Here is a 26795-nt window from a genome sequence, read left to right as displayed (position 1 = left end):
CAGACTTTCCATCTTGATTTCTGTGCCCTTGTAGCCACAGCTCGTCTGTCTGTGAAAAATTAGGGGAGAAGTCGAGCAGTTCTTGATTGTTTTGATTATTTTTGAAACAATCACCATTACAGCAGAGCCCAGGGACGTTAGGAAGGGCAGAGACTAATCTCTCTAACCTGTTACCACACTCACACCTGCAAGTGTTCAGTCTCCAGGTCATGGGCTGCTCATTCCTGTGGGCATTTCTTTCCTAAATGTGGATCTGTAGCTGTATTCCAAGAGGATTTGTTGACTCCTGTGTCTTTCCCCAGAGCATGAGGCTCCAGTGAGTTCTGTCTGCATCAGCCCAGATGGCCACAAAGTCCTGTCCACGACAGCTACTGGGAATCTGGGCTACCTGGATATCCAGGCCCGGGACTACAACACCCTGATGCGCTCTCACAAGGACTCTGTGCTGGGATTCTCGGTGGAGGGGAGGTGGAAGCTGATAGCAACAGTGTCCCAGGACAACACCATCCGAGTGTGGGACCTCGCCTCCATGCAGCAGGTGGGTGAGACAAGAGGCAGGAGGTGTCTGCTGTTTATTAAGAGTCTCCCTGGTCTCTGTTTGGTCCAATTATCAAAGCCCCACAGTTCAAGAGCCCTCCCTGAAGCATGAGAGGTACCATGGGCAAGAGACCCTTTGGAAGTACAGAGTTCTGAGGCGTTGTTAGACAAAACTATTTTCTTCTCCTCCATCTTTTGAATATTTCTTTTTAGCACAAACCATAACACCCAAGGGCTTTACCTAAATGCCCAAAGACCCAGGATTTCACTGAGCTTTGGATCCATGCAGGCAGGAGCAGCAACATGCTCATGGTGGAGATGTGAGGCTGCCCAGCTGTTGGACCCAGCTGCAGCTCCAGTTCTCTCCAGCTCCATGCCCGTGCTGTCTCTTCCCTGCAGCTCTATGACTTTTCAGCTGCAGAGGAAACTCCGTGTGCCGTGGCCTTCCACCCCTCCTGGAAGATCCTGGCCTGTGGCTTCGACAGCGGGGTGGTGCGGACCTTCAGCCTGGCTGCCTCTGACCTCCTGCTGGAGCACAAGTGAGTGAAGTGGGAGCTACACTGGGTCTAACTGGGTGTCCTGGTGATGAGACAGAACCACAGTGATAATCATGGAGCTCGACAAGCCTCAGGTCCCAGCTGGGTGGGTTTTGGGCAGATCCCACTGTGCTGAGCCTCTGGGTGGTGAAAGCCATGAGGGCTTTCTTTGTGGCTTCCCAGTGGACAGCAGTAGGAAAGAGCTTGTCTTAAAGAGCAGCTGGGCAGGGAGCCCATGTGAGCCTCAGTGTGGGATTTGGAGGATGCTCCAAAGGGAGAGGGAGCAGGTTCCATCCAGGCTGGAGCACTGCGCTTCTTGCTCGGTTTTTTGACAAGTTGGGGTGTTGGTTGTCCTGGGATGCTGCAGGAGTGAGCACAGTGGGGCCCTGCTCTGTTCCTGGTCAATTTATTCTCCTGGGTTCTTCACCATGTTACACTCAACATCACCACTGTTCCCTCTGTCTGTGGGTCCTTTTTTTCTCTTCCTGTTTTCCACGTTTTCTGCCCTCTTTCAGGCAGCACCGTGCCGCGATCACTGGGCTGACCTTCTCTCCAGATGGCAATTTGATGTTCAGCTCCTGCTTACAGGGAACTCTGGCTCTGTACAGCTTTGTGGCACAGAAAACCCAAGTCCTGAGAGTCCTGGGTAAGACTCTGGGGTTGGGGTTGCCTTTCTTCTTTTTTTTTATTAGCACAGATATCCTGACACCAGAGCCAACCCAAACTCAGCCTGCTCGGAGAGATATTTCCCAGTGAACCTTCTGAGCTTTGTCATTTCCCCCTGCCCTGGGCACTGCTGGGGCACCTCCAGTCCTTGGGACAGTTCTGGGCCCCTCACAAGACAGACCCTGAGGGGCTGGAGCGAGTCCCAGGGAAGGGAACAGAGCTGGGGAAGGGGTTGGAGCCCCAGGAGCAGCTGAGGGAGCTGGGAAAGGGGCTCAGCCTGGAGCAAAGGAGGCTCAGGGGGGACCCTGTGGCTCTGCACAACTCCCTGACAGGAGGGGGCAGCCGGGGGGGGTCGGGCTCTGCTCGCAGGGAACAGGGACAGGAGGAGAGGGAACGGCCTCAGGCTGGGCCAGGGGAGGTTTAGGTTGGATATTGGGGAAATTCCTTCATGGGAAGGGTGGTCAGGCACTGGCACAGCTGCCCAGGGCAGTGCTGGGGTCACCACCCCGGAGAGATTTAAGAGAGAAGTTCATGTGGCACTTGGGGATATGTTTTAGTGGGCTTGATGATCTCAGAGGACTTTTCCAGCCTTAATGATTCTGTGATTTCTGTTTGTACCTTCTGTGTGAGCAAACCCCAGTGACTGCCAGCACTTCCCTACCTGTCCTGCTTCAAACCTCTCATCCTGCTGGTGTGATGCTTTCATGAATGTGCTGGAGTCACAGAGATTTATTCATGCCCAAGCCCTGACTCTTTCCATTCTGTGCATGTGCAATTTAATTTGTTTAAAGTGGATTGTTGCCCTAATCCTGCCTGCAGCAGAGCTCCTCCGTGCTGGTGAATGGAGCTGGTAGAGAGCTGGAGGCAGAGCACAGGCAAGGCAGTTTGGAAAAATTAGTGTCACATTTAATGTACATTTTGGGAATGAGTTGTGACAACACAAGCTTGGGCAGGGAAAGGGAACTCTGATTTTTATACGGTGCAATATTGCATGAAGAGGAGGAACCTGCCCCAGGAAGTGTGCAGGAGAAGGAACAGGGCCTTGGAGAGATCAGGAAGTTTGTCCAAAATCACCCAAATTTGGTGTCAGTGCTGCGGCTGGACCTTCACGTGGTGACTCTGCTCTGAAACTGTGTTTGCTGCCTGGTCACGTTCCAGGGACAGGACAGTGGAATTATGGTTGTGGAATAAATACCGAGAATTGCTGTAATTTCTGTGATTTTTAGACCTCTGGCTCTCTCTGCCCCCTGGTCTGACATCAGTGTGGTGGTGTTCAGCACCGACCTCCTTCTGCTCCGGGTTCAGACACCCAGGCTGCAGCCGAGATCTCACAGAGCTCCTCGTCACAGCCTCTTGTAACGTTAAAAAATAAGCCCTAAAATCGATTTTATTCCTCTGACTTTGTTCTGCTCTCCTTGAAAACGCTGCATGTTCACTCAGGCAACAAGCTGTGCATCTCAACCTTGGTTTTGAGGTGGTTCACTGCACGCTCTGGGTGTGTAAGTAAAATTTGTAGCATCTCCCACAGTACAGGCTGCTTTTTTCTCAGGCTCAGAGGCAGGAGAAGCTGCAGCTGCTGCTCAGCAGCAGCATCAGAGTGGGCTTTGCTCCTCCTCACTCTCTTGCTGTGTCCCCCAGGCAATGTGGTGGCCCGGGATGCCGGGATCGGCGTGGACGCTCTGGTGGTCAGTGGGGACAGTCGCCTGCTGGCCTTCGTGGGGCCCTCCAAGTACATCGTGACAGTGATGGAGGCCTGCTCACTTGATGAGGTACCCAGCAGACTCCCCTCACTCCTGGGGACAGGGGTGTTCTTTGGAAATTCCACAGGCTGCATCTGGGGAGGTGGATCAGGGAGTGGGGCACCAGCCCCACGTGAGCTCCCCGTGTTCCCTTCCATGAGACAGAAATAACAGACTCAAGGTTTCTTCTCCTCTGGTTTCGTTCCCCTCTAGAAGGAGAATTTGGAGAGCTGTGGACACTGTCAGCTTTCACCTCTCTCTGTGAGCTGCTCTCCTGGGCATTGCCTGGACCTGCAGCCCCTCATTAAGTGGGAAGGGAAGGGTCCAGGGGACTCCATAGCCTCGTGTTAGGAGCACGGGAACAATCCTGAGGCTCCTGCAGCGTTTGCTCAGTGGCTCCTTGTTCCACAGCTGCTGAGGGTGGACATCAGCACCCTTGACTTGCACAGCGCCGTCTTGGACTCTGCAGTGAAGGTCTGCTTTGGTCCTGTGCCTCAAGGCGAGCTCCTGGTAGCCACTTCTTCCAATAAAATCCTTGTGCTTGATGCAAAAACCGGACGATTGGTGCGAGAGGTAGGACACTGATACTCATCCACGAGGTCTCCTGTGGGGGCTGGGCACTTCATGTCTCTGTGGGAGGTTAAATGAGAGAAAAACTCCTCCTGGAGCTCACAGGCTTCAAAGAAACACAAGTGGGAAGCCTGCAGCTATCTCAGTGTGCTCGTGCTCGGGGTGAGCCTGAGCTTGTCCTTGTTTTCCACGCTATCACACTGCTGTTCTCTTGCTGAAGTGTAAATAAGGACATGAACCAGCTCAGCTAAGGCTGCTGGTGCCATTTCTTGTCCTCAGGTGTCCCCTGTGCACAAGCTGACCTGTTCCTCCCTGGCACTGAGCAGGGATGGCCAGTACCTGCTCACTGCTGGTGACAAGGTCATCAAAGTGTGGGACTATCGGATGCGCCTCACCATCAACTTCCAGGTACTGCCCACACAGGGAGGGGAGGGGGTGCTGTTCATTGCTGAATGCCTGGAGAAGAGAGCAGGGCTCTGTGTGACTTGGCCCAGTGTCCCCAGTCCCAGTTTGCCCAGCAGAGAAACTCGGCAGAGAAACAACGCCTGGCAGTGGGCACAGGCTGGGGCTGCCACAGCACCCCAGTGAGACCCTCTGCAAAGGACAGAAGTAGGTGATAGCTCTGTGTTAGGGACAGGGCCACATGGAGAGGAAAATGGTTCACCCAGGGCTTCAGAAGCAGGATAAGACTTTGGACTCTTGAGCTTTTGCTTCCTTCCCCGAATGAGTGTGTTGGAGGTCGGCCCTGGGTTGATCAGCCCTTAGGTGTGAGCACTGTAGGTGTGATAGATCCTCTTCTGGACCTTCTGCTGATGCTGGCTGTGCAGGGCAGGGAGTGGACTAACCCCATCCTGAGAGGACAGGTGGTGGTGGGAATGCCATGAAGATTTTTTGCCTTTTCTTTTATACCCCTGTTATACCTTTTTTACAACTTCTGTATTCTTAGTGCTTTTCCCTACATTCTTGGACTTGTTTGTCAAGCTGAGAGACTGGACATTTTAGAAGCTTCGTAGCCAGGGATCAGTGTGCCCCAGAGCCCAAGGTCCTCTCCAGAACACATTCTGTAAACTAAGATAGAACTATCCAGGAGAAGGCTCCTTGGGGAGGGGGGCTCACTCAAGCCTCTCATTGGGGAATCTTTGATAGATCTGCTAATTAGTAAGACCTATAATGATATACCAGATCTTTTGGGGTGGGCATTTTGCGGGGTCCATTTTGATGCATATGACCTGGACGTGTGCACCTAAGGATCCTTAAAATAAATCCCAAGGTAAAACCCCTTTTCCCCTTCTAACTCTTGATTTTAAGACCAGGAAAAGGCATCAGTGGGGGATTCAAGGCGTGCTCTCTCCCAGGTGTTCATCGGCCACTCGGAGCCCGTGCGCCAGGTCGCCTTCACCCCAGACCAACAGCACGTCATCAGCGTTGGGGATGCCATCTTCCTCTGGGATTTCTTAGCTCCACCTCCAGTCAGGTCACCCCCAGCCAGGTAATGGTGCTGGGCAGTGCTTTCCCTGTGTCCCCTTCCCCTGCCCCATCCCTGTGTGACTCCAATCTCCTCCCCTTCCCAGGGCTCGTTCCCCCGCGTCCACTCTGCTGCTGAGGTCAGGTGAGTTTGCCTCTTCCCACGAGTTGTGCTGGCAGCTTTTCCGGAGGGTAAGGATTTGGGGGGATGGTTCCTTCCCTGAGGGAGTCATGTAGTGGGGGGCAAACCAGCTGATTAGCCCTGAAAGACAATCTCAAATTAATTGGCACCTCTCAGTCTGCCTAGGTGTGGGGATGTTCTGAGCAGAGCCACTCTGGGCTTTCTGGTAGGTTTTCAACTTTTGTCTTCTGTCTCTCTGTGCCTCCATCTCCTCTGTCTTCTTTCTCCCTCACTGTCCCTCTCTCTCTGTCCCTCTCTTTCTCAAAAGACAGAGAAGTGGCTTCTATGAAAGCTGGAAAAACTGAGCTCAGAGATGTCACCATCCAGGAGGATGAGAGGAGCATGGGGTGAAGGAAGTGACACCAAGCCTTTTCCTTTTCCTTTCCCAGACAGCAGCTCTGAGAAGCCCAGGGATGTCTCTGAGACCCCTCGGCAGACAGTGCCTCTTCCATTGCTGTCCACCCCGCCGTGTTTGGATATCAGCTCTGTCCACCAAGCAGGATTTCAAAGTAAGAGGAACTGCTTGTAGGAAAGGGGAAAATGAACCTCGTTTTAGGAAAAGCTTGCCTAGTTCAGCAGCATCCTTGGAGCCATCCCTACTGTGATCCCTTCTGGCAGACTGACAGACCAGTCTGCAGTTCCTTCCCCCAAGCTGGGCAAGGCCCAGAGGTGCTGGGGTTCAGCACCCCTTTGTGCTCTGCTCTCCTCCACATACTGAGCTGCTGGCACAGCTTCTCTGACTGAGCTAAACACCTCGTTGGTCATTCCTAATAGGAATTGTCTGCTCTGCCCTCTACCCTAACAGCTGGACTGTTCCACAGAGCAGGGGAATGATGCTGCCAGAAGTCAAGGGCCAGGAACACATGAAGTGGTCCTGAAGGACATGGATGGCTCCATCTTCCCACTGATGTTTCTCTCTAGGTATTTTCTCTGAGTCAGACAAGGAGGAGGAAGAAGATCTGCCAGGCAGCAGCAGGGTGGTGGCAAACAGGCACAAAGATGCCTCAGTCCTTGTGGTGGAATCAGATGGGAGTGAGGAGGAGCCTGTTGTGAGGCCCAGAGTGAGGCAGGAGAGCCCGAGGTCTCCTGAAAATCCAGCAAACGGTAAATCAAGGGTATTGCCAGCTTGTACAGAGCTGCAGGCCTGCATGGCAGCTTGGTCTATCCCCCAAAAACAAAGATCATTATTATTATGGTGCAGAGAGACCCGGACATGTGCTCTGAACTGTGAGGTGAAAGGCTGCAACATGTTCCTCAGGAGTTTTTCCCTGGGCATGACCTTCCAAGGGAAGTCAGGATTGAGGGAAGCTCACACTGATCCCTAAAACTGCTTGTTTTTCTGGCTCTTTCCCTGCTGCTGCTTCTGGGCACACCAGAAGCCTGTCTTCAGCCTGGAGCCAGTATCATCTCAGAGTGGCACGTCCCATTAAATCCAGCTGCAATTAAAGCTCCCAATGCCTCTATTAATAGCTGCACAGCCTCAGAGCTGCAGCGGTGTGTGGCGACCTGCCAGGAGCAGGCAGCTGCCAGTGCTCAGCCCAGCAGGACGTGTTGGAAAACCTCAGGATAAAACTGCCTCCGATGCTCCTGTTACAGCCCTGGAGCTGTGGGGCTTGGGGTTTCACAGGGATGCCCAGAGCACGAGGTGTGGGTGTCCTTAGGCTGTTTGCAGTGTAGTGTGGCTGAGTGGGAAAGGAACTGACCCAGGGAATAGCTGGAGCTGGGCCAGGGCAGGGTCAGGCTGGAGATCAGGGAAAGGTTCTTCCCCCAGAGGGTGCTGGGCACTGCCCAGGCTCCCCAGGGAATGGGCACGGCCCCGAGGCTGCCAGAGCTCCAGGAGCGTTTGGACAGCGCTGCCAGGGATGCCCAGGGTGGGGTTCTTGGGGTGTCTGTGCAGGGCCAGGGTGGGACTGGATGATCCCTGTGGGTCCCTTTCCACTCGGGATATTCCACGTGTGACACTGCAGTCTGACTTTTACCTTGTGTGTGTTCACACATGCACAGCACCTGAATGTCAGCAAGGCACAGCCTGGGTGCTGCTCTCAAACCATTCCCAGGAGCAGCATCCCACAGGTGCCGTTTTCTCCTTTGTGTGGCAGAACCCAGGAAGGGCACCAAAACTCCCAAGTCCCCATGTTCCATCCGCCCGGACTCCTACCGGCATTTCACTCCTCGCTTCAAGGCATCAGTGCTCCCCCAGGTGAGAGTTGTGCTGGTTACCAGGTGGAGAGCAGGCATTTTGGGGCTGGGGTAGGTGGATTTCCCAAATTGTTTCCATTTTGTTCTCTGTTGGAAAGCAATTTGGGAAATATACCCCTGGGCTGATGTTCACTGAGAAACCCTAATGTTAATTCCCTGTTCTCCTCTACATGTAACTCTTCCCAGACTAGTAAAAAGTGAGTTGTGCTCAACTCTTTTTGTGTTGCCCAAATCTGCATACATTTTTATTCAAAAGGAGTGGAAATGGCATGTGCTATTGAGAGTGAAAGACGAGTGAGCAATGGAGTGATTCATTGTGCTCCCATATTTGCGAGCAGCTGCGTTGGCAGAGCAGGCTGGGGAAGGCAAATCCATGGAGCGTGGTGAGGAGAGACAGCACAGCTCCTGCTCTGTTAACAAACACAGCAGGAATAAAACAGAAACTTCACTTGGCCTTTCCCTAAGCTCTGCTGCTAGTGCTGGGAGAACAGCTACATCCAGATTTCACCCCCAATCCTCTGCTCTGTCCCTCCACCTGGCAGCATTTTCCCCCCAGTTCTCTTCTTACTGAAATATCTGCATCCCAAGTCAGCCAAGCCCATGGGAACTCTTTCCCAGTGGGATTAGCAGCTGCTCCTTGGCTGGGCACTTGCTGCCAGCCTGTTTTGTGCCCCATCTGAAAGCATCTGTGCCTGGCTATGCTGGGGCAGTGTCTCTTTTGTTATGGAATATTGTTAGTCCCTTCCGTTATGGAATTGTGTGAGTATTGGCATGGATCTGTGTGGGATGTGTGTTTGAGGACACTCACTTTTTCCTCTGTGGGTGTTGATGCACCTGACCAGACCATTCTTCCAGAGCTTTTTTTAAGCCAGCATCTGTTTCTCTTGCAGAGTTTCTCATCCCCTCCAGCAGGCAGTGAGGCCCTGAAGCTGAAAGCAGTGATCGGCTACAATGGGAATGGCAGAGGGAATATGGTGTGGAACCCAGATACAGGTACACTGGGAATGCTCTGGAGTGGTGGGATGTGCTGCCAGAGAAGCTGTGGCTGCCCCTGCATCCCTGGAAGTGTCCAAGGCCAGGCTGGATGAGGCTTGGAACACCCTGGGATAGTGGAAAGTGTCCCTGCCCATTGTCCCGTGTCCCATGGCACGGGGTGGGATGAGATGAGCTTTAAGGTCCCTTGAACCCAACCCATGTGTGATTCTATTCTGTGATTCTAGGGGTGTGTACTGAGTGAAGTTATGATCTTCTGGCTGTTGGGTTGGGATCTTTGCTTGAACACAGGGGTTCTTTGTGTTGGTGAAATCCAGTAGCTCTTTGCTGTTGGCAATCTTTAGTTGGTGGGGCAGACTTGGGCTCCAGGTGTTGAGCAGACAGAGCAGGAGGGAAGCTCACAAAGCCCATCCTGCCTCCTTTCTCCAGCTGGAATGATGCCCAGCAGCCCTGCTTTACTCAGGTTAGGGAAAGTGAGATTTCACCCCGCTCCCAACCTGCTGCTGCTGAGCTGCGTCAAAGAGTCAGCTTTTACGTATTAATGAATCATAGAACTTTCCACGTGGGCTGTGGTGGGGGCTGTATGTGCAGCCTTTCCATGAAAACATCCCCTCTCCTCCCCCTCTTCTGCCAGGCTTCTTCGCCTACTCCTGTGGCTGCGTCATCGTGGTTGAAGACCTGCACTCGGGGTCCCAGAACCACTGGCTGGGCCATGCCGAGGAGATCTCCACACTCGCCCTCAGCCACGATGCCCAGGTAGGAGAGGCTGCTGCTGCCCCAGGCCAGGGCTTGTCCCTGTCATTTTGGAATGCCACAGCCTAAAATCCCATTTGTCTGTTCCTCCTTCTGCCTATGGAGGCTATGGAAATTGTTTTGGAGTCAGCTATCTGTTGTGCTGGCTCAGTGTGCGCTGGAGAATGTCCAGAAAAGAGAGTGGAGCCAGGGAAGGGGCTGGAGCACAAGTCTGATGAGGAGCTGGGAAAGGGGCTCAGCCTGGAGCAAAGGAGGCTCAGGGGGGACCTTGTGGCTCTGCACAAGTCCCTGACAGGAGGGGGCAGCTGGGGGGGGGGGTCGGGCTCTGCTCCCAGGGAACAGGGACAGGAGGAGAGGGAACGGCCTCAGGCTGGGCCAGGGGAGGCTCAGGTTGGACATCAGGAAGTATTTCTTCATGGGAAGGGTGGTCAGGCATTGGAAGGGGCTGTCCAGGAGTGGTGAAGTCCCCATCCCTGAAGGTGTCCAAGGAGGGACTGGATGTGGCACTCAGTGCTCTGGGCTGGGTGACAAGGTGGGGATCAGTCACAGGTTGGACTCGATGATCTTGGAGATCTTTTCCAGTCTCTACGAGTCTGTGATTCTGTAAAGGCCACTCTCTTCCTCTGGGTGATGCTGCCTTTCCCTCCTGCCATCGGCTGAATGGTTATTTCTCACAGCATTCTCCATTTGCCAACCACATCGCTTTAATGTGGGACTGAAAAACCCATTAAGACTAATGAGTGTTCTCTAATTACTTACACATTGTTCTGTTAGGTTCTTGCCTCTGCCTCAGGGAAGAAGGATGGAGACTCCCACTGTCAGATCTGCATCTGGAGCACCCAGGATGGGGCCTGCACAGCAGAGCTCTTCCACCACGAGACACAAGTCCAAGCCATGGCCTTCTCCTGGGATGACAGATTCCTTGTCACCATAGGTGAGCATGCCTGTACCAGCAGCTGTGGGTGCAGGGGTGCACCCCAGAGCAGACAAACACCTGCCAGATGTGCAGCAGGCTCGTGGGTAAGAAGCTGTTCCATGGTATCCTTGGGACAGCAGGGAATGCAGCAGTTACAGCTTTCTTCTCCTGACTCACTGGTGTTTCTTAAACCCCCTGGAAATGGTTTATGGTTACTATTTATAGTGTGCAAAGGGAAAAGCCTTCTTCTGGACTTGTTATTGCTGCCTAGATGGACTTGGACAGAAGTAGCCAGGCTCCCAACTGTGAGCCTCCTGCCAGGCAGCCATGCCAGCACAGGATGGATGCTCAAGCTGTCTGTTTTGTCCAGGCAGGGGACATTTAAAGGACAACATACAATTAGGAAGCTCTTGTTTTGCATGAGAGGGGACCTGTGGGGCAGGCAATACGCTCGCTCCAGGCTGGTGAGGCTGCCTGTGGAAAGGGAAGCAGGCTTTGCTGGAGAGAAAGGCAGCTTTGTGCTCTTCAGGGAGCAGTGGGGGAGAGGAGCTCTCCTCCTCCAGCTCCGGTCTGGGCTGCAGGGGAGGGAAAAGCTGGAAGTCTCCACAGAGCTTGTGGAGTCTGGGAAAGGCAGCAGGAGAGCACTGTCCTCCTGAGCTCTCTGGAAGCTTGGGAATCACTGGAAGCTTGTGCCATCACTGAGGCCAATGCCTTCTGCTCCCACCCAGCTGTGGTGGCTTCCATTGAGGTCAGCTCCCACCTCAGCTGGGACCTTGGCAAAGGTGCCATCCTGTTCTTTGTCAAGACAGAGTCAGCCCTGAGTGCCCAGTGTCACTGGAAGGTTTGTGTGGGGCATTCCCCAAGGTGTACAGCAACTCCTGAGGATGGAGAAACAGCAGGAAAACTGCTCTGCCTGTTGCAATCCCAGCCCTGGCTGCTCCAAATGACTCTGCTGCCAGGACAGGTTTGCTAAAACCTCCAGTGGGAAGTACTGGGCCAGTTCTGTCTGTCCTTAACTTGGACAAGCATCTGTCATGTCATGCAGCTTGTGCTGAGCACCAAAGGAGTTGTGCCCGTGCCTGGAATGGTGTTTGGGATCGTCATCTCCCAAAAGCTGGATGAGGGAGTGACACAGCTGGTGTGTGTGTGCTGTGTGGATGCTTGTGAGCATCCTGAGGCAGCAGAATTCTTCCTCCTGTCTTTCCCATTCTCCCTAGGGGACTACAGTGACCAAACCATGGCTCTGTGGAGCACCCACACCTATGAGCTCATGCTGTCCACTCGTGTCTTGGAGCCTCTCCACGACGTGGCTTTTAGCCCAGTCTCTCACCAAGACCTGGCCTGTGTGGGGAGGGGAGCTGTGATGTTCTGGCTGTTGGAGCAGCAGGGAGCTGCTGTCAGACTCAAGGTAAACCTTCCTTTTACGTTTTGAGATTTATTTTCAGCATCTCTGACTTATTTTCCAAGCTCCTGGTGAGGGCTCTGTGAGAGCTGATGATTTCTCTTAGTGAGGTGATGTTGACTGTGCACAAGCAGCTTTTGGTTGTATTTGAGGCATTAACTGCAGGAATTGAGGGGAGGAGGATGTTTTTTTTTTTTCTCCTGATGCATCTAAGCACGTTCATTCCCTTTGGCATTCCTGGTTTTTGTGCTTTGGCAGGTTCATCGAGCCCCTGCCCCGGACGTGCTGGGGCTGGTGGAGTTGACATCTCTCTGTTACGGTGCTGACGCTCTCCTTTACAGTGGGACCAACTCAGGCCAGATCTGTGTGTGGGACACAGAGACCAATTCCTGCTTCATGACGTGGGAGGCTGATGAGGGCGAGATCGGTGGGTGCAAGATGTGTGGGGTGGCAATGGATCTGTGACCTGGTTTTCCTCAGGGTCCTGCGTTTCCTGGGGGGCTCATTGAATCATAGAAACTTTAAGGTTGGAAAAGGTCTCTTAAGATTATCAGGACCACCATTAAACCATGTTGCTGAGCACCACATCCACAAGCTTCTTGAATCTTTCAGGGATGGTGACTCCACCACTGCTCTGGACAGCCTGTGCCAAAGCACCTCCAGTCCTCTAGTCTGTAAAACAGTGTTGGGCTGTAGAACCCTTCCACTTTCCTGCCCAAATGGCTGCCAGGAGCACCCTTGGAATGATGGCTGGGAGAAATGGACACTGACAGGTGCCATTCATCCCCAGGTGTGCTGGTATGTCGGCACAAGCGGCTAGTGAGCGGCAGCAACACGAAGCGCATCCGCCTGTGGTCCGTGGCCACCGTGCAGGAGCTGAGGCTGAAAGGGCCCAATGCCAGGTAGGAGCTCGTGGCCCCTCACCTGGCAGCCCCCAGGACCTGTCTGAGAGGTGGCTTTTCACAGACAGACACCACGTGCAACCACGCTGCTCCTGCTGCTCCTCATCCTTAGATTTTCCTCTCCATCCCGTGACTGCTGATTCTTTCTGTCTGGATCTTTTGACTGAATTTTTGCCACAGGTAGCTGAATCCTCTTAATAGTGGAAGTGGGTGTTGACCGTGCCTGAAGTTTGTGTCAGGGGTTTGTAGGAATTCCTTTAGGAGATTTAGGGAAAATATATTGCCTTTATTTCTTCTCTCATGCTATTGCATCCCCTATTTTCTTTCTTTCGTGTGAAAAGGCGGTTGAAGTGCAAATCACAGAATCGTGGAGTGGTTTGGGTGGGAAGGAAACTTCAAGCCCATCCCATTCCAACCCTCCCTGTCCTTCCACCTTCCACACCTTCCACTGTCCCAGGCTGCTCCAAGCCCCATCCAGCCTGGCCTTGGGCACTGCCAGGGATCCAGGGACAGCCACAGCTGCTCTGGGCACCCTGTGCCAGGGCCTGCCCACCCTCCCAGGGAACAATTCCTTCCCAATATCCCATCCAGCCCTGCCCTCTGGCACTGGGAAGCCATTCCCTGTGTCCTGTCCCTCCATGCCTTGTGCCCAGTCCCTCTGCAGCTCTCCTGGAGCCCCTTTAGGCCCTGGAAGGGGCTCTGAGGTTTCCCAGGATGAGCACTCCCAGCTCTCCCAGTCACTGTTCCATGGACAGGAGCCCCTCATTGAACTGGGTTCACTAGAAAGTTGGATTTAAAGCAGGCAGAGTGGCTGTTCCAATGTGTGAGCCAGTCCTTTTCCCACCCTGCCTTCCTCCAGGTCTGGCTCAGTCCTGCTGGAGCACGAGATCACCCTGGATGGGACGATTGTGAGCGCAGCCTTTGACGACTCCCTGGAGATGGGCATTGTGGGCACCACGGCAGGGACCCTGTGGTACATCAACTGGGTGGAGAGCACCAGCATCCGGCTCATCAGCGGCCACAAGAACAAGGTCAGAAGGGCTGGGCCCACTTGGAATGTTGCTGTTGCTTCAGGGTATCGTTCTGCTACCGAAAAAAAAGGTTCAAATGGTAGGAGAGAAGGTATTTTATGGCAACTCGCAGTGCACCTTGCCTGGTCCTACCTTTGGGGTTAGGTTTACTGTGCACAGTGCCTGGTCCTGCTGCTGGGATTGGGTTTATTGTTTCCCATGATTGGTAAGGTTGGAAAAGGCCTTTAAGATCATCAAGTCCAAATGCCAACCCAGCAGCACCACCACGTTCACCATTAAACCATGTCCCCAAGTGCCACATCCACACTTTTTTTTGATCACTCTTGGGTATGCTGATTCCACCGCTGCCCTGGGCAGCCTGTGCCAGTGCTTTACAACCTTTTCTGCGAAGAAATTCTTCCTAATATTCCATCTAAATCTTCCCTGGTGCGACTTGAGGCCATTTTGTCTCGTCTTGTTAGCCCAAAACAAAAGCACTGCACCTTCCTTTATGCTCCATCTCATCTGGAGTCTCCCATGAGCAGAATCCTGGGGGATGAAGGGGCAGGAGAGCTGGTGTGCTCTAGGCTGTGGCACTCACAGAGCCCCTGCTTTCTGCCTTTTCCCTGGAGCAGGTGACCGAGGTGTGCTTTAGTCCCGACGAGAGTCACTGTGCCACATGTGGGGAGGACGGCAGCGTGAGGATCTGGGCTCTGGGCAGCACGGAGCTAGTGGTGCAGTTCCAGGTGCTCAACCAGGTAAGTGTTTGTGGCACATCAATCCCTTCCTCTTGGCACAGGGAAGTGTCCCCTGTGTCACCAGCTCTCTGCCAATTTCCTTGCAGAGCTGCCAGTGCCTGGCCTGGAAGCCTCGTCCCGTTGGGCTGTGGCCTTGTGCCGTCGAGAGCCAGCACGTGGTGGCAGGGTACAGTGATGGCACTTTCCGTGTGTTCAGCGTTTCCAGGACAGAGATGGAGCTGAAAATGCACCCCCACGCTGCTGCACTGACAGCAATCACCTACTCCACCGATGGTGAGGCTGCCTGAGGTGGCACTGGGGACATGTGGCCTCGGGGAATGTGGCTTGGTGCTGCCTGAGTTTACCCTGACCTCCAGCTGCTCTGTGTCCTGGCCACCTGCCCAAAACCCCGGGGCCAGGGAGAGCAACAGAACTTGTCTCAGTGATCTCTGGTGCCTCTGCCAGCTGAGCACGTGGTGGGTGGGACACGGGAGTGCATTGGCTCTGGGATAGCCAAGGGCTTTGGGTACAACAAACACGTTTGGTTTATGATCTACTGTGGCTCTTCTTCAGTGTGGAGCTTTAATGGGTGTGTCTGAGACATCTCATCATACCCAGCCCTTGACTGGGATGTTGCCAGCCTTTCACATTGTTTCAGGACACTGGTATCCCATAATCTTGGACCTTTCTCCTCCGGCCTTTTTTCTCCTCCTACAAGAAGTGTCCCATTCTTTTCTGTCCCCTGCCAACAGGGGAAATGATCTTATCAGGAGGCAAGGATGGCATAGTGGCTGTCAGCAGCCCTCGCACTGGAATGACCATCCATGTCCTGGCTGACCACAAGGGCTCCCCCATCACCGTTCTCCAGTGCACCAGGAAGCAGGTGAGACCTCAGGAACGGCACAGTCCCCATGTGTCACTGCACAGCTCTGGCAGGCAGCATGGTCAGCAAGTGTGCTTTGGTGTCCCTTGCTTTGCCTCTTTGGAAATCTTCCTCCAATCCCCTCCAGCAACTTCTGATCAGTTTTTCCAGGGTTATATTCAGTGGAATAAAGCTCCATGTGTTGCAGGTGCAGCCCGAGTGAGGCTGTGCCTGCAGGGGGACCTTTGGTGGCAGTTGTTGACACCCTGTTGTACACAGGTGGCACATGAACTGGTGCCACAGGCTCTTGGAGAGCAGCACCCCTCGGGAGCAGCCCAGGCTGTGAGCTTGCAGCCCCTGTGCCCCCCAAAAAGGCTCTTTGGCAGCCTCTACCATTCCTCTGTGGAGCTGGGAACACTTGGCTGTGCAGCAATGAGAGGGTTTCAGCACCTCCTTTGTCCTCCTCTTTGTGGAAAGGTTTTTTCCTTTGCACAGCAGAAATGAGAATAATTTTCCCTAAGCTCTCAGGCTTTAAGATCATCCACACTGCAAGGCTGTGTTTCCTGGTAATTTGAGACTGAAGAAATTCTTCTTGATTTTAGGTGAAGGACGTTTTTAGGGGGCACATGGTATTGGAAACAACTCCCCCAGGAGATGTGCAGATCCAGAGGGGTTCCCAGGGAAGGGAACTGTGTCATTCAGAGCAGGGTTTGGGTTAGAAGTGACCTTAAAAATCATCAATTTCCAGCCCCCTGCAATGGGCAGGGACACCTCCCACTAGCCTAGGTTGCTCCAAGCCCTGTCCAGCCTGGCTCTGGACACTTCCAGGGATCCAGGGGCAGCCATAAGCAGAGGTTAATCCTGGCATCTTTGATCCCCTAAGCACAAGCCCCATGTTCCCATGAGCTCCTGTCCCACTCTTTACTGTCCCCTTCCTTCAAAGCCTCTGTGCCCCAGAGTGACAGGGTTGTGTTTGTGCTGCACAGTACCACGACTTCGGGGTGGAAGGAGGGGAGCTCTGGCTGGCCACCAGCTCCGACCGCCGCGTCAGCGTCTGGGGCTCCGACTGGCTCCAGGACAAGTGTGAGCTCCTCGACTGGCTCAGCTTCCCAGCTCCTGCTGGCCCCGAGGTGAGCGTGGCACCTGCCAGGCCCTGCCTGCTCCTGGTATGAGGCTGGACACTAGCAGAGATGGAGGAAGGAGGCACAGGGCTCGGAGAGAGTGAGGGTGTGCTTAGGAAAGGCATCTCTGCTAGTCCTGTTCACAGAGTACCTTGTCAATGCACCTTCTTGGGCGTGCAAAGAGACTGTAGCAGTGCCAGACTGCCCTGGAGCACTGACTTTTAAGCATGAGGAGCCCTAAACTGCACCTGCAAAGAGCTGACAGCCCTGTGCCAGCAAAGCAGAGCCCAGGCAGCAGTGAGCACGGTGTGCAGGGAGGGAGAGCTAATTATGAGCGTGCTGCTAATTCTGACACTCCCGAGGAGCGTGAATATTCCGAGCCAGGAGAGTGGTGGAGGCTTCCCAGAGCCAAGTACTCAGCCCTGTGTGTCCCTGCTGCTTGGCAGAAGCCTCTGGCTCCAGCCCAGGGGTAAGGTTTGGGCAGCAGAACACCTGCTAGAAAAGCAGGAGGATCTGTGTTGGAGAGGATGGAGATGGTCCCTGGTCCTGGTGACATTGGCAGGCAGAAGGGAGCTGGGTGTTTTTGGGGGGCAAGAAGCAGTGCCTCAGCCTGCCTCCATACAGCAGCTGGGTTCTGTCAATATTTCTTCTGTTTATTTCCAAAAAGATGGATTTCTTCTGGAAAGAAATTTCGCCACAGCTCTCCCTACAGCGTGAAGGTTTGATCTTGCACCCACTACTCAAGATCTGCCTTCTGGGCCCTGTTTTCTTGTGCTGAACTGATCCATAACCAATTCCCAGCTTCAAGCCCATGCAGCAATAATATCTCAGTGGGAATTCAACCCGTTAGACCCATATGTGACCTGCTCCAACCACACTAAACCATTTGCTTCAGGTTTCCATGGCAGGATGTGGTTGTTCCTTGCTTTCCCTGAGCTTGTCTGAGATGGGAATGCAAGAGGGAGGAAGCAGCCTCCACCATACTAATGTCACACTGGTCAAACACTCACAGCCCCGGTATCTCCCTCTGCTCTCCTTTTAGCTCTCATTGGTTGAAATAAGAGAATCCAGCCTCAGTTTTGTTGCCTTTGGTTTCCCCCACCAGGGTCTCGACAGCCTCCCACCCAGCCTGGCCGCGTTCTGCCCTTGGGAACACGGTGTCCTGGTCTACGTTGGCTTTGGGGTGCAGGAGGAAGCTTTGTTCTACAGCCTCAGGAAGAAACAGGTACCTGTCCCCTGCCACAGGCAGTGGGGGCTGGCAGTGCTGCCCTGTGTGTTACCCTCAGTCACGGGGGTGGGGTGGGCTCAGGCAGCTGCTCAGGGAACAGATTTTCATCCTGGAAACTCTCGAGTCTGGCCCAGGTGAGCAGCAGAGCCCTGCCCCTGCCTCAGGCTGCATCCAGGCAGGCAGCCAGTCCCCGATCCCACTGGAGGGGAAGGCGGCTGCTTCCAGGAGCATTAACATTCTCCCCATTGTCTCCTGGATGCCTGGGGCAGCTCTCTGAGCTGAGCACCCTCAGCCTCCCCATTACCTTCCTTAGGGCTGGGGCTGCCCAGCTCTGGGCGCTGCCTTCCCCCTCTGAGCTGTCGGTGTTTCTCTCGCTGGGCTGCAGGTGCTCAGGAAGATCTCGCTGCCAGCCTTTGCCACATCCCTCAGCCTGTCCCCAGCCGCACCTTTCATGGCCATCGGCTTCGGTGGTGAGTGCTGGGGGTGCCTGGGCCCCTCCTTCTTCTGCCAGAGGGGAAACAAATGTCCTTATTCCTCGAAACAAGAGACATGTCCTTAAACCTGGGAGCTACAGTCCAGGGCAAGGAGAAAGCTGCAGGAGACTGCTGGGTCAGAAATGAGATGTGTGAGCTCAATCCTGCTTGTCCATGGGCAGGGTTTTTCACGGGAATGACTTCCCGGGGTTCTGGGCTGTCTCCATCTCTGTGGCTGTGTGAGCTGCAGCCTCTGAGGCAGCACGGACCTTCCCAGAGCGTGGGGACAGGCAGGACCCTGCTCAGACAAGGGCACCTCACTCCTGCAGCAGTTTGGATCTGCCTGTCCTGTGTCACTCAGCTCAGTGACACAACTTGCAGCTCAGCAGCGGGGAGAGAGTCTGGGGAGTGACTGGGAATGGTGCTTCTGGCAGGGAAAAGACATGGAGAGGGTCTGAGGGTGAGGGGGAATGGTGGTTCTGGCAGGGACAAAACAGGGACTGGGCTTGGAGGTGACTGGGAATGGTGCTCCTGCCTGGGAAATGACGTGGAGATGGTGTGAGGGTGACTGGGAATGGTGTTTCTGGCTAGAACAAGACATGAAAAGGGGGCAGGGGGTGACCAGGAGTGGTGCTTCTGGCAGGGTCTAGAGATGGAGAAGGGCTGTGAGTGACAGGGACGGGTGGTTGTGTTAGGGACAAGCCCCGAGGAGCGGGTCTGGAGGGCGATGGAGGTCAGTCAGAGCCTCCTGGCCCGGCCCTGAGCCGCTCCTCTCGGCAGACCGGCTGCTGCGGCTGCAGCCCTGCCCGGCCGGGGACCCGCAGGACTACGCCGGCCATGACGACACCGTGCACCTCTGTCGCTTCGCGCCCTCCGGCCGCCGCCTCCTCACGGCCTCCCACAGCGCCGTCCTCGTGTGGGAGCTCACGGGCGCCTGAGCCCGGCGGGCCCGGGACCAGCGACGCTTCTCCAGCGGGGCCCCCTCCGGAGAGGCCCCGGCTCCAGCCGCACCCAGGCCCAAACCACCGCCCCCACGGCTGCAGGGGCCGGCGGCGGCGGCGGCTGGCCCGCCTGCGCGGCCCCGCCCGGCCCTGGAATGTGTTTCACGGCCCCGTTCGCCGTTTGTTGTCGTTAAACGTTTTGTTTTCGTTAATAAACCAGCGAAAGACGAGCCCTGGAGGTCTGGGTGTGCTTGCCCCGCTAGGGGGCGCCGCGCTGCCCTGCGCCGCTCTGCGCCGCCGCTCGGTGGTGCGGCCGGAAGTTGGGGGGGGGGGGCGGCCGGGAGGCGGCGGCGCCGCCGCCATGAAACGGGACGTGCGGATCCTCCTGCTCGGGGAGGGTGAGGGGGCACGGGGGCCACGGGGCTGGGGACGATCCTCCAGCCCGGGAAGAGGCAGGGGGCACGGGGGCCCCGGGGGAGAGGGTTCTCCTGCAAGGGAGGGGCGAGGGCGGACGGGGGCCCAGGTGGGACCCCCCGTCACTGGCAGGACCAGGGGAGCCACCAGGCCCGCCCGTGGCCCCGAGCCCCGTGGGTGTCATCGTCACCAGCCCCGGCTCTGATCGTGACTCCCGCCTGCCGCTGTCCCCCTCAAGCTCTGCCGTGCCCGTGCCAATGTCAACGTCCTCCCTTTATTTCCTAGCCCAGGTGGGGAAGACGTCCCTGATCATGGCTCTGGTGGGAGAGGAGTTTCCTGAAGAGGTGAGTGGGGAGGGGACGCGCACACCCCGACCGCGGGCCCCCTCGCTGGGTGGGACAGCTCTGTCCCCAGTGTCCCCGGCTGGAGATGGGGGTGTCTGGAAGGTGCTCACAGCTCCTGGGGCTGTGACAGCCGCAGAGCTGGTTCAGGTGAGGTCAGTGAGGACCACACGGAGCTCCAGCTGAGGTGGTGTTTTCCTCAGTTTGTGCTCTGATCCCGACTTGGGAGCTGATCCTGACTTGCGGCTCTCTCTGCCCTGAGGAGGGTGTTGGTGCTTCCCAGGGCCCCACTTGCTGCTGCTGGGGGTCTCTGTCACCGGCACAGCAGGGCTGGCACCACCACAGAGCCCTTGGAAGGGGCTGGGCCACGTTCCCTGATGGGTTTGGTGCTCCGAGCCAGGCCAGCTGTGAGCAGCAGCATCCAGCCTGCCTGTGCCCCTTGACAGCCTGCTGTCCCAGCAGTTTGGATAGGGAAATGAGATCAGTCTGTCCAGGCACGTTTTCCCTGTGCCATCAGATGTTTTTCCCACTGCCCATGGTGTGCTGGGCAGCATCAGCTCAGGGGTTCAGGGGGACCAGCCCTGCATCCCTTCCCTGCTTCCAGCCCAGACAATCAGCTCGGTGCTGCTCCCAGAGGAGCCCAGGGAACCAGGGAGTGCCCAGGGCTTATCTCCAGCGGGATCAGGAGCTTTGATTGAGGGAGGCAGGTGGAAGTTTCACCTCGGGGACACTGCCTGTGTGAGGGCTGGAGTGCAGGGCGCTGCTGCAGCCTGGTGGGCCAAGAGTGATCTGTGATCCACAGCTCATCCTGCCCTGGCAGTGGCCACGTTGGGATCTGAAGTCCCTTGTCACCTGTCCTGGCTGCCTGTGGCTGGATGGGCTGTGCTGGCTTTGCAGGTGCCCCCCCGGGCAGAGGAGATCACGATCCCGGCCGATGTCACCCCTGAGAAGGTCCCCACGCACATAGTGGACTACTCAGGTAGGGCCCTGTCCTGTCTGGCTTCTCCCCTTCCCTGCCTGCCTGAGGGGATTGGGAAGGGGTACCCCTGCCTGGGCAGGAGGTGATGCCTTCATTCCCCTTCCAGAGTTGGAGCAGACGGAGGAGGAGCTGCAGGAGGAGATCGCCAAGGTGAGCAGGGCTGGCCGGGATGGGGACAGGAGGTTGCAGTCCCCGAGGGACACGTGGCTGCTCCCCTCCCCTCCCCTCTCCATTAGCCACCCAGAGAGGCACAGACAGTTGGTTATCCACGGATTAATGCTCTTGGTTTGTTTAGAGGCTTGTTTAATCCTGCTCTGTCTTGTAAGCTGTTGTGTGTGGCTTGTCCAAGCCCTCCGGGGAGCCTCCAGAAGGGGAGCGGCGGGGGGCAGCTCACTGCCCACAGGAGGCGGAGGAGGCTGCGGAGCAGATGTTGTGCTCCCAGCCTCGGGATGGTCCCCGTGGACTCAGAAGAGGGAAAAGCAGTTGCTGGGTTTGGGCAAGAGCCCTGCTCCTTGCATTAGATCCCTGTGGCTGCCTGATGAAGCAGTGGCACAGAGGAGTTAATTTGGGAGCTGGAGCCCCTGGCGAGCACTGGGCAGGGAGGGATGAGGGAGCCCTTGGAGCAGCCGTGGAGGAATAATTAAGTTGTCTGGCTGGGGTAGACCCAGCTGCTCTTTGCCCTGGGATTAGCCTTGACTCTGCAGACATGAGGACCTTTTAATTATAGATAATAAAACCATCTCTTTCACGTGAGCAAAGCTATTTAATCTCCCAACCCTGGTGGCTAACGGCTGAGGAGGTGGGCACGGGGGTCCTGCTCCCTCCACCCAGACAGCAGGAGTACACAGAGGCTTTAAATGGCTCCAGGAAATCCTGCCTAAACCCTTGTGTGTCCTCGGGATTAGCATTAAACTCTCTCCTGAAAGGACCAGTGATCCCTCCTGTCTGCTTCCTATAAAGCCTCAGTGCCGGCCCCGTCTGCACGGGGTCAGGAGGGGAGGAGGGCCGGGACACGGGTGGTGTGGGAGGGGGATCCAGGCCGGTGGGCGTGGGAGCAGCAGCTCCTGAGGCAGAGGAGCTGCTCCCAGCAGCTTGTGGGCTCGTGCTGAGGGTGGCCCAGTCGGGGGCTGTGTACGTGTCCGCGCTCACGTGCGCTCGGCCGCTGCCTTTCCCTGGCTGCTCCCCCGGCATTCCCTGCTCCACCAGCATTCCCTGCTCCACCAGCATTCCCTGCTGCCATTCCTGGCTGCCACAAGTGTGGCAGGGACCCGTTCACCACCTCCTCGTGCTTCTCTTGCAGGCCAACGTGGTCTGCGTGGTGTACGATGTCACCAAGGAGGCCACGATTGACAAGGTAATGGGTCCCCACCGTGGCCCCGCTCCGGCAGCAGGGCCACAGAGGGTTCCCAGTGCTGGGGTTTCTGTGCTGCCCTGTGGTGCAGGCACGTACTGATGGTCCTCAGCCCCGTGAGGGATTTTGGGTCTGAGAGCCCTGCAAGCAGAGGCTGAGCCCTGCCCAAGCTTGCTCCCTCACAACAGGACAACAGGCTTGTTGCATCCTGGTGCTGGCATCCAGCACCCCTGGGCCTGCTCTGCCTGCTGGTGTGAGGGAATGGCAGGGAGCAGATGGCTGCAGGGCCCTGTTCCTGCCTGCCTGGGGGCTGCCTGTCCCTCCCCAGGCTGTGCTGACAGCCCTTTCCCTCTGCTCACCTTCCAGATTCGTACAAAGTGGATCCCCATGGTGAACGGGGGACTTGAAAAGGGATCCAGGTACCATGTGGAGCGTGATCTGTGGGTGCAGAATTGGGGGATTCTGGGGGCTGGGGGGTGCCCACCACCCTCACCTCCTTCTGAGGGTACTGAGAGCAAACCGGCTTTGTGTTTTGATCCAGGCTGGGTTGGATGAGACTTGGAGCCCTGGTGTGATGGAGGTGTCCCTGCCCATGGCAGGGGGTGGGACAAGATGAACTTTAATGTCCCTCCCAACCCAAACCATTCCAGGATAGTGGTTTGTGGCCAGACCACCTCGAGCAGGACATGGGGACTTTTCTCTGCCAGAGATCCAGCTGAGGCAGGGGGTCACTGAGGGAAGATCCTTCTCCCCCCCTTGATCTCTTCTCAGATAGACAGGGAGGGGAGGCTGCCAGGGGAATCTGGGAGCACAGGAGCTTCAGGCTGTGTGTGGATCACTTGGGCAGAAGGCTGCTGTGCTGGATTAAAGGCTCCTGAACATATTGTTGCTGGGTGAAAGCATAAGCAGGATCAGGCAGTCTGCTTCTCCAGATGGATGCTCCCAGCTGTGGGAGGCAGGAAAGCTGCTCTGGACCTTGCAGAGGAGGGTTGGGGCCTCCCTGGCCTGCCCATGGGAGCACCAAAGGCTGGGACAGTGCTGGGACCAAGAGAGGGGTGGCCTCACTTGAGCTCTGTGTCTTTCCTAGAATCCCCATTATTTTAGTGGGAAACAAGTCTGACCTGCAGGTGGGCAGCTCCATGGAGGTCATCCTGCCCATCATGAACCAGTTCTCGGAGATTGAGACCTGCGTGGAGGTGAGGGAGCTGGAGGGGGTGTGCAGAGCCTCCCTGAGGGGTTGGAATACTGCTCTGGAGGGAGTCAGGGAGCCTCTGTGCTCGTGGAGAGCTGCCCTGATGATGTTGCTCTGCACAAGTCCCTGTGCCCAGGGCTTGAGGGCCTGTGTTTTGGGCTTTCTGTCCTGTGCCCCTTGCAGGGAGCAGCTTTCTGTGTCTGCCCTCTGTGGCTCTCTAGCTGGAACTGCTGTTGGAGCTCCACACACGCCCTGTTGGCTCTGGGGCTGCAGAATGGGCACAGCAAAGCCAGAGCAAAACCCGGGAGATTTTCCCTTTTGATTTTTCCTCATGGTGGACAAATGTTGCTCTGTGCTTTGAGGCACAGCTAGTCTGGCTCAGGGAGATTGTATCATCCTCCTCCTGCCCTTGTCATCGGGGCTGTCTCTTCCTCTGACTCCCCAGTGCTCTGCCAAGAACCTTAAGAACATCTCTGAGCTCTTCTACTACGCCCAGAAAGCCGTGCTGCACCCCACTGCCCCGCTCTACGACCCAGAGGAGAAGCAGGTGGGCTCCTGGAGGAATCTCCCTCCTGTCACACTGCTCTGGGTGGAGCTTTTGGAATGAGAGTGAAGAGTTTGGGCTGGCACAGACCGGCCAGGGGACAGTGCCCATCTTCTGTGCTCAGTACAGCCAGCTGGGCACACAGAGACCTGCAAGGAGCTGGGTGTGTTGGGGCAGAAGCCCTCATGCTCCAGGCTCTGTGCTGGTTGTGGAGGGAAGGGTCTGGGAGAAAAATTCCCCATAGATTGTCCTTTCTGACTTTAGATCAGATGTTAGGAAAAATCTCTTCACATTAAGGGTGGTCAAGCACGGGCACAGGTGGAGTGGTGGGGTCACCATTCCTGGAAGGACTTAAAAGCTCTGTGGATGTGGCACTTGGGGACATGGGCTAGTGGTGGCCTTGGCAGTGCTGGGCAAACAGCTGGACTCAGATCTTGGAGGGGTTTTCCAACCTTAACGATTCCATGGTTCCCACCTGTAGGGTGGTTGTGCTACTGGTCTAGAAGTGCAGGAAGGGAACCCTCTGTGTGTGGGGCTGCAGGGAGGAAGGGCCAGGCTGTGGCTGGTTCCCTGTCATTGTCACTGTGGTTGGTCCTTGCAGCTCAAACCCGCCTGTGCTCGAGCTCTGACCCGGATCTTCAACCTCTCGGACCAGGACAACAACCAGATCCTCAGTGACGATGAACTCAACTACTTCCAGGTAGGGTGGCTGCAGAGCTGAGGTGTTCCCAGTGCCTGGCATTCCCTTTGCAGCAGGGAAGCTGCCCCTCTCCTGGCACAGCCGTCCCGTTCCTGTTCAGCACTTCTGTGGCGCAGCTAAAGCACTGTAGGGCACATCTCTGTGCATGTGGGGTTCCATCTGCCTAAGCTTGGGCCGAGTTTGCTCTGCCATGGGAGGACCAGGAGGCTCTGGAGATGTTGAGAGTCCTAAATTACTGGAATGCTGGAGAACAGGGGTTTGGTCAAGGTCTAAGGCAGAAATCCCTGAGCTGGGTGGATTTTCCCTCCCTGAAACCCCACTCCTTCCAGGAGAGAGGGAGCCTGGCGAGGCAGGGTTGTGCTCTCTTAAGTGCTTTGCTGACAACGGCCTTCATTCTCTCGGGAGGCAGAAGTCCTGTTTTGGGAACCCCCTGGCTCCCCAGGCCCTGGAGGATGTGAAGATGGTTGTGTGGAAGAACACGACGGACGGGGTGCAGGACAACGGCCTCACCTTGAACGGTGAGGAGCAGCACGAGGGCTCCCTGCTCCTTCCCAGGGCATGGGGGGGACCCACCTCCTTCAGCACATCCCACAGGGCCCTGTCCTTGGCCTGAGCCTCCTGGCTCTTATTCCAAGCCTAATTAGTCCCTCGTTAAAACAAGCCTGCTGTGCCTATTAGATCTCTCTGTCCCAGCTGTCTGTGTCCCAGGGGAAGCATGGCTCTGAGGAGTGGATCCCTGAGCCTGAATTGACTCCACTGTGGCTGAGCCCCCTGATCTCTCCTGCAGGATTCCTCTTCCTCAACACCCTCTTCATCCAGAGGGGCCGGCACGAGACCACCTGGACCATCCTGCGCCGCTTCGGCTACGACGATGAGCTGGAGCTGACAGATGACTACCTGTACCCACAGTGCGTGTCCAGAGCTGGCCAGGGGGTCACACTCCCATGGTGCATGGCTCAGGATCCCCAGCACCTTGGCTGGATCCTTCCTGCACCCCGGGAGCTGCTGTGGGCCCTTAGGTCAGGGTCAGCTTCGCAGTCGTCGCCTTCCCCTTGGGCAGGAGCTGATGCTTGGGGGTGGGGACAAGATTAACAGGCCTTGGGGCTGCTGGTTTAGGCAGACAGGAAGGTGGGGAATGAAATCCCAGACTTCCCTTGGCATCAGCAAGGGGTTCTTGGAGGCTGCTCTGTCCCTGGCTGAGCGAGGCAGAGCGGCTCTGTCGGGAGCAGTGAGCTGTCAGCACAGCCCTCGCGGCTGATTGTGCAGCTGCTGTCTCTTCTCTGCTCCCTGCCACTCTGGAGATGGGGAGCTGGCAGCAGTGGAAGTGTTTGGCTTGGGAGCTGCCTCCTCCTGTTCCCAGAGAGCAGGCTGCAGGGAGGTGACAGGGACGTGCTGGTGGATGGCACTCCAGGGCACTGCTGTGCCCTCCTGAAGCCCTGGGCATGAGGCAGAGTGAGGGCACAGCATCTCTTTGGCTGCTTGGGATGTGCCAAGGAAAGGCCACTGCATCCTCAGGGGATTCTCCCCAAAATAAGGGGGCTGTGTCAAGGAATAGCCAGGCTGGGAGGCAACAGCTGACCTTGAGCAGGGAGGGAGCTGTGTCCTCTGGGTGAGACGTGCTCACACACTGCCCTTCGTTCAGGGCTTGAGAAGACCCATTTGAGTTCTGAACTGGAGAATAGGATATGAAAGATAAAAGTGAGGTTTAGGTTGGATATTTGGGAAATTCCTTCATGGGAAGGGTGGTCAGGCACTGGCACAGCTGCTCAGGGCAGTGCTGGGGTCACCATCCCTGGAGGGATTCAAAAGCCGTGTGGGTGTGGCACTTGGGGACACGGGTCAGTGGTGGCCTTGGCAGTGCTGGAACAGTTGGACTCGATGATCAAAAAGCTTTTCCAACTGAAATCATTCCATGATTTTCCCGACAGGTTCCGCGTGCCCCCCGGCTGCTCCACGGAGCTCAACCACTTGGGATACCAGTTCCTGCAGAGGCTCTTTGAGAAGCACGACAAGGTGGGCAGCACTGCAGGGGCTCCAGGGGAGG

General features: G+C 56.1%; 1 protein-coding gene across 4 annotated transcripts in view; it reads left to right on the top strand.

Annotated features, from left to right (window-relative positions):
• Nucleotides 1–26795, top strand: part of LOC138118700 (mitochondrial Rho GTPase 2) — a 44765-nt gene that overhangs the window by 11797 nt on the left and 6173 nt on the right. The window contains exons 17-51 of one of the 4 annotated variants that reach the window (XM_069029860.1): nt 303–538; nt 937–1076; nt 1589–1719; nt 3378–3508; nt 3890–4051; nt 4328–4456; nt 5404–5537; nt 5620–5657; nt 6083–6202; nt 6615–6797; nt 7793–7893; nt 8783–8885; nt 9520–9641; nt 10413–10572; nt 11772–11962; nt 12215–12383; nt 12747–12858; nt 13718–13889; nt 14504–14626; nt 14713–14899; nt 15358–15488; nt 16454–16597; nt 17694–17813; nt 18202–18286; nt 19930–19988; nt 20883–20964; nt 21071–21114; nt 22265–22318; nt 22682–22734; nt 23403–23511; nt 23953–24054; nt 24653–24751; nt 25161–25269; nt 25539–25659; nt 26680–26764. In XM_069029860.1, coding sequence (XP_068885961.1) covers nt 303–538; nt 937–1076; nt 1589–1719; nt 3378–3508; nt 3890–4051; nt 4328–4456; nt 5404–5537; nt 5620–5657; nt 6083–6202; nt 6615–6797; nt 7793–7893; nt 8783–8885; nt 9520–9641; nt 10413–10572; nt 11772–11962; nt 12215–12383; nt 12747–12858; nt 13718–13889; nt 14504–14626; nt 14713–14899; nt 15358–15488; nt 16454–16597; nt 17694–17813; nt 18202–18286; nt 19930–19988; nt 20883–20964; nt 21071–21114; nt 22265–22318; nt 22682–22734; nt 23403–23511; nt 23953–24054; nt 24653–24751; nt 25161–25269; nt 25539–25659; nt 26680–26764 — 4241 coding nt within the window. Of the gene's footprint in view, nt 1–302; nt 539–936; nt 1077–1588; nt 1720–3377; nt 3509–3889; nt 4052–4327; nt 4457–5403; nt 5538–5619; nt 5658–6082; nt 6203–6614; nt 6798–7792; nt 7894–8782; nt 8886–9519; nt 9642–10412; nt 10573–11771; nt 11963–12214; nt 12384–12746; nt 12859–13717; nt 13890–14503; nt 14627–14712; nt 14900–15357; nt 15489–16453; nt 16598–17693; nt 17814–18201; nt 18287–19069; nt 19455–19561; nt 19629–19929; nt 19989–20882; nt 20965–21070; nt 21115–22264; nt 22319–22681; nt 22735–23402; nt 23512–23952; nt 24055–24652; nt 24752–25160; nt 25270–25538; nt 25660–26679; nt 26765–26795 lie in introns of those variants that run through there. The other 3 variants (XM_069029857.1, XM_069029859.1, XM_069029858.1) reach the window with 3 other exon arrangements.

Source organism: Aphelocoma coerulescens, chromosome 14 (assembly GCF_041296385.1).
Source record: "Aphelocoma coerulescens isolate FSJ_1873_10779 chromosome 14, UR_Acoe_1.0, whole genome shotgun sequence".
Taxonomy (NCBI): Eukaryota; Metazoa; Chordata; class Aves; order Passeriformes; family Corvidae; genus Aphelocoma; species Aphelocoma coerulescens.
Note: the sequence above shows the minus strand (reverse complement) of the source record. Positions and strands in the feature narration are given on the sequence as shown.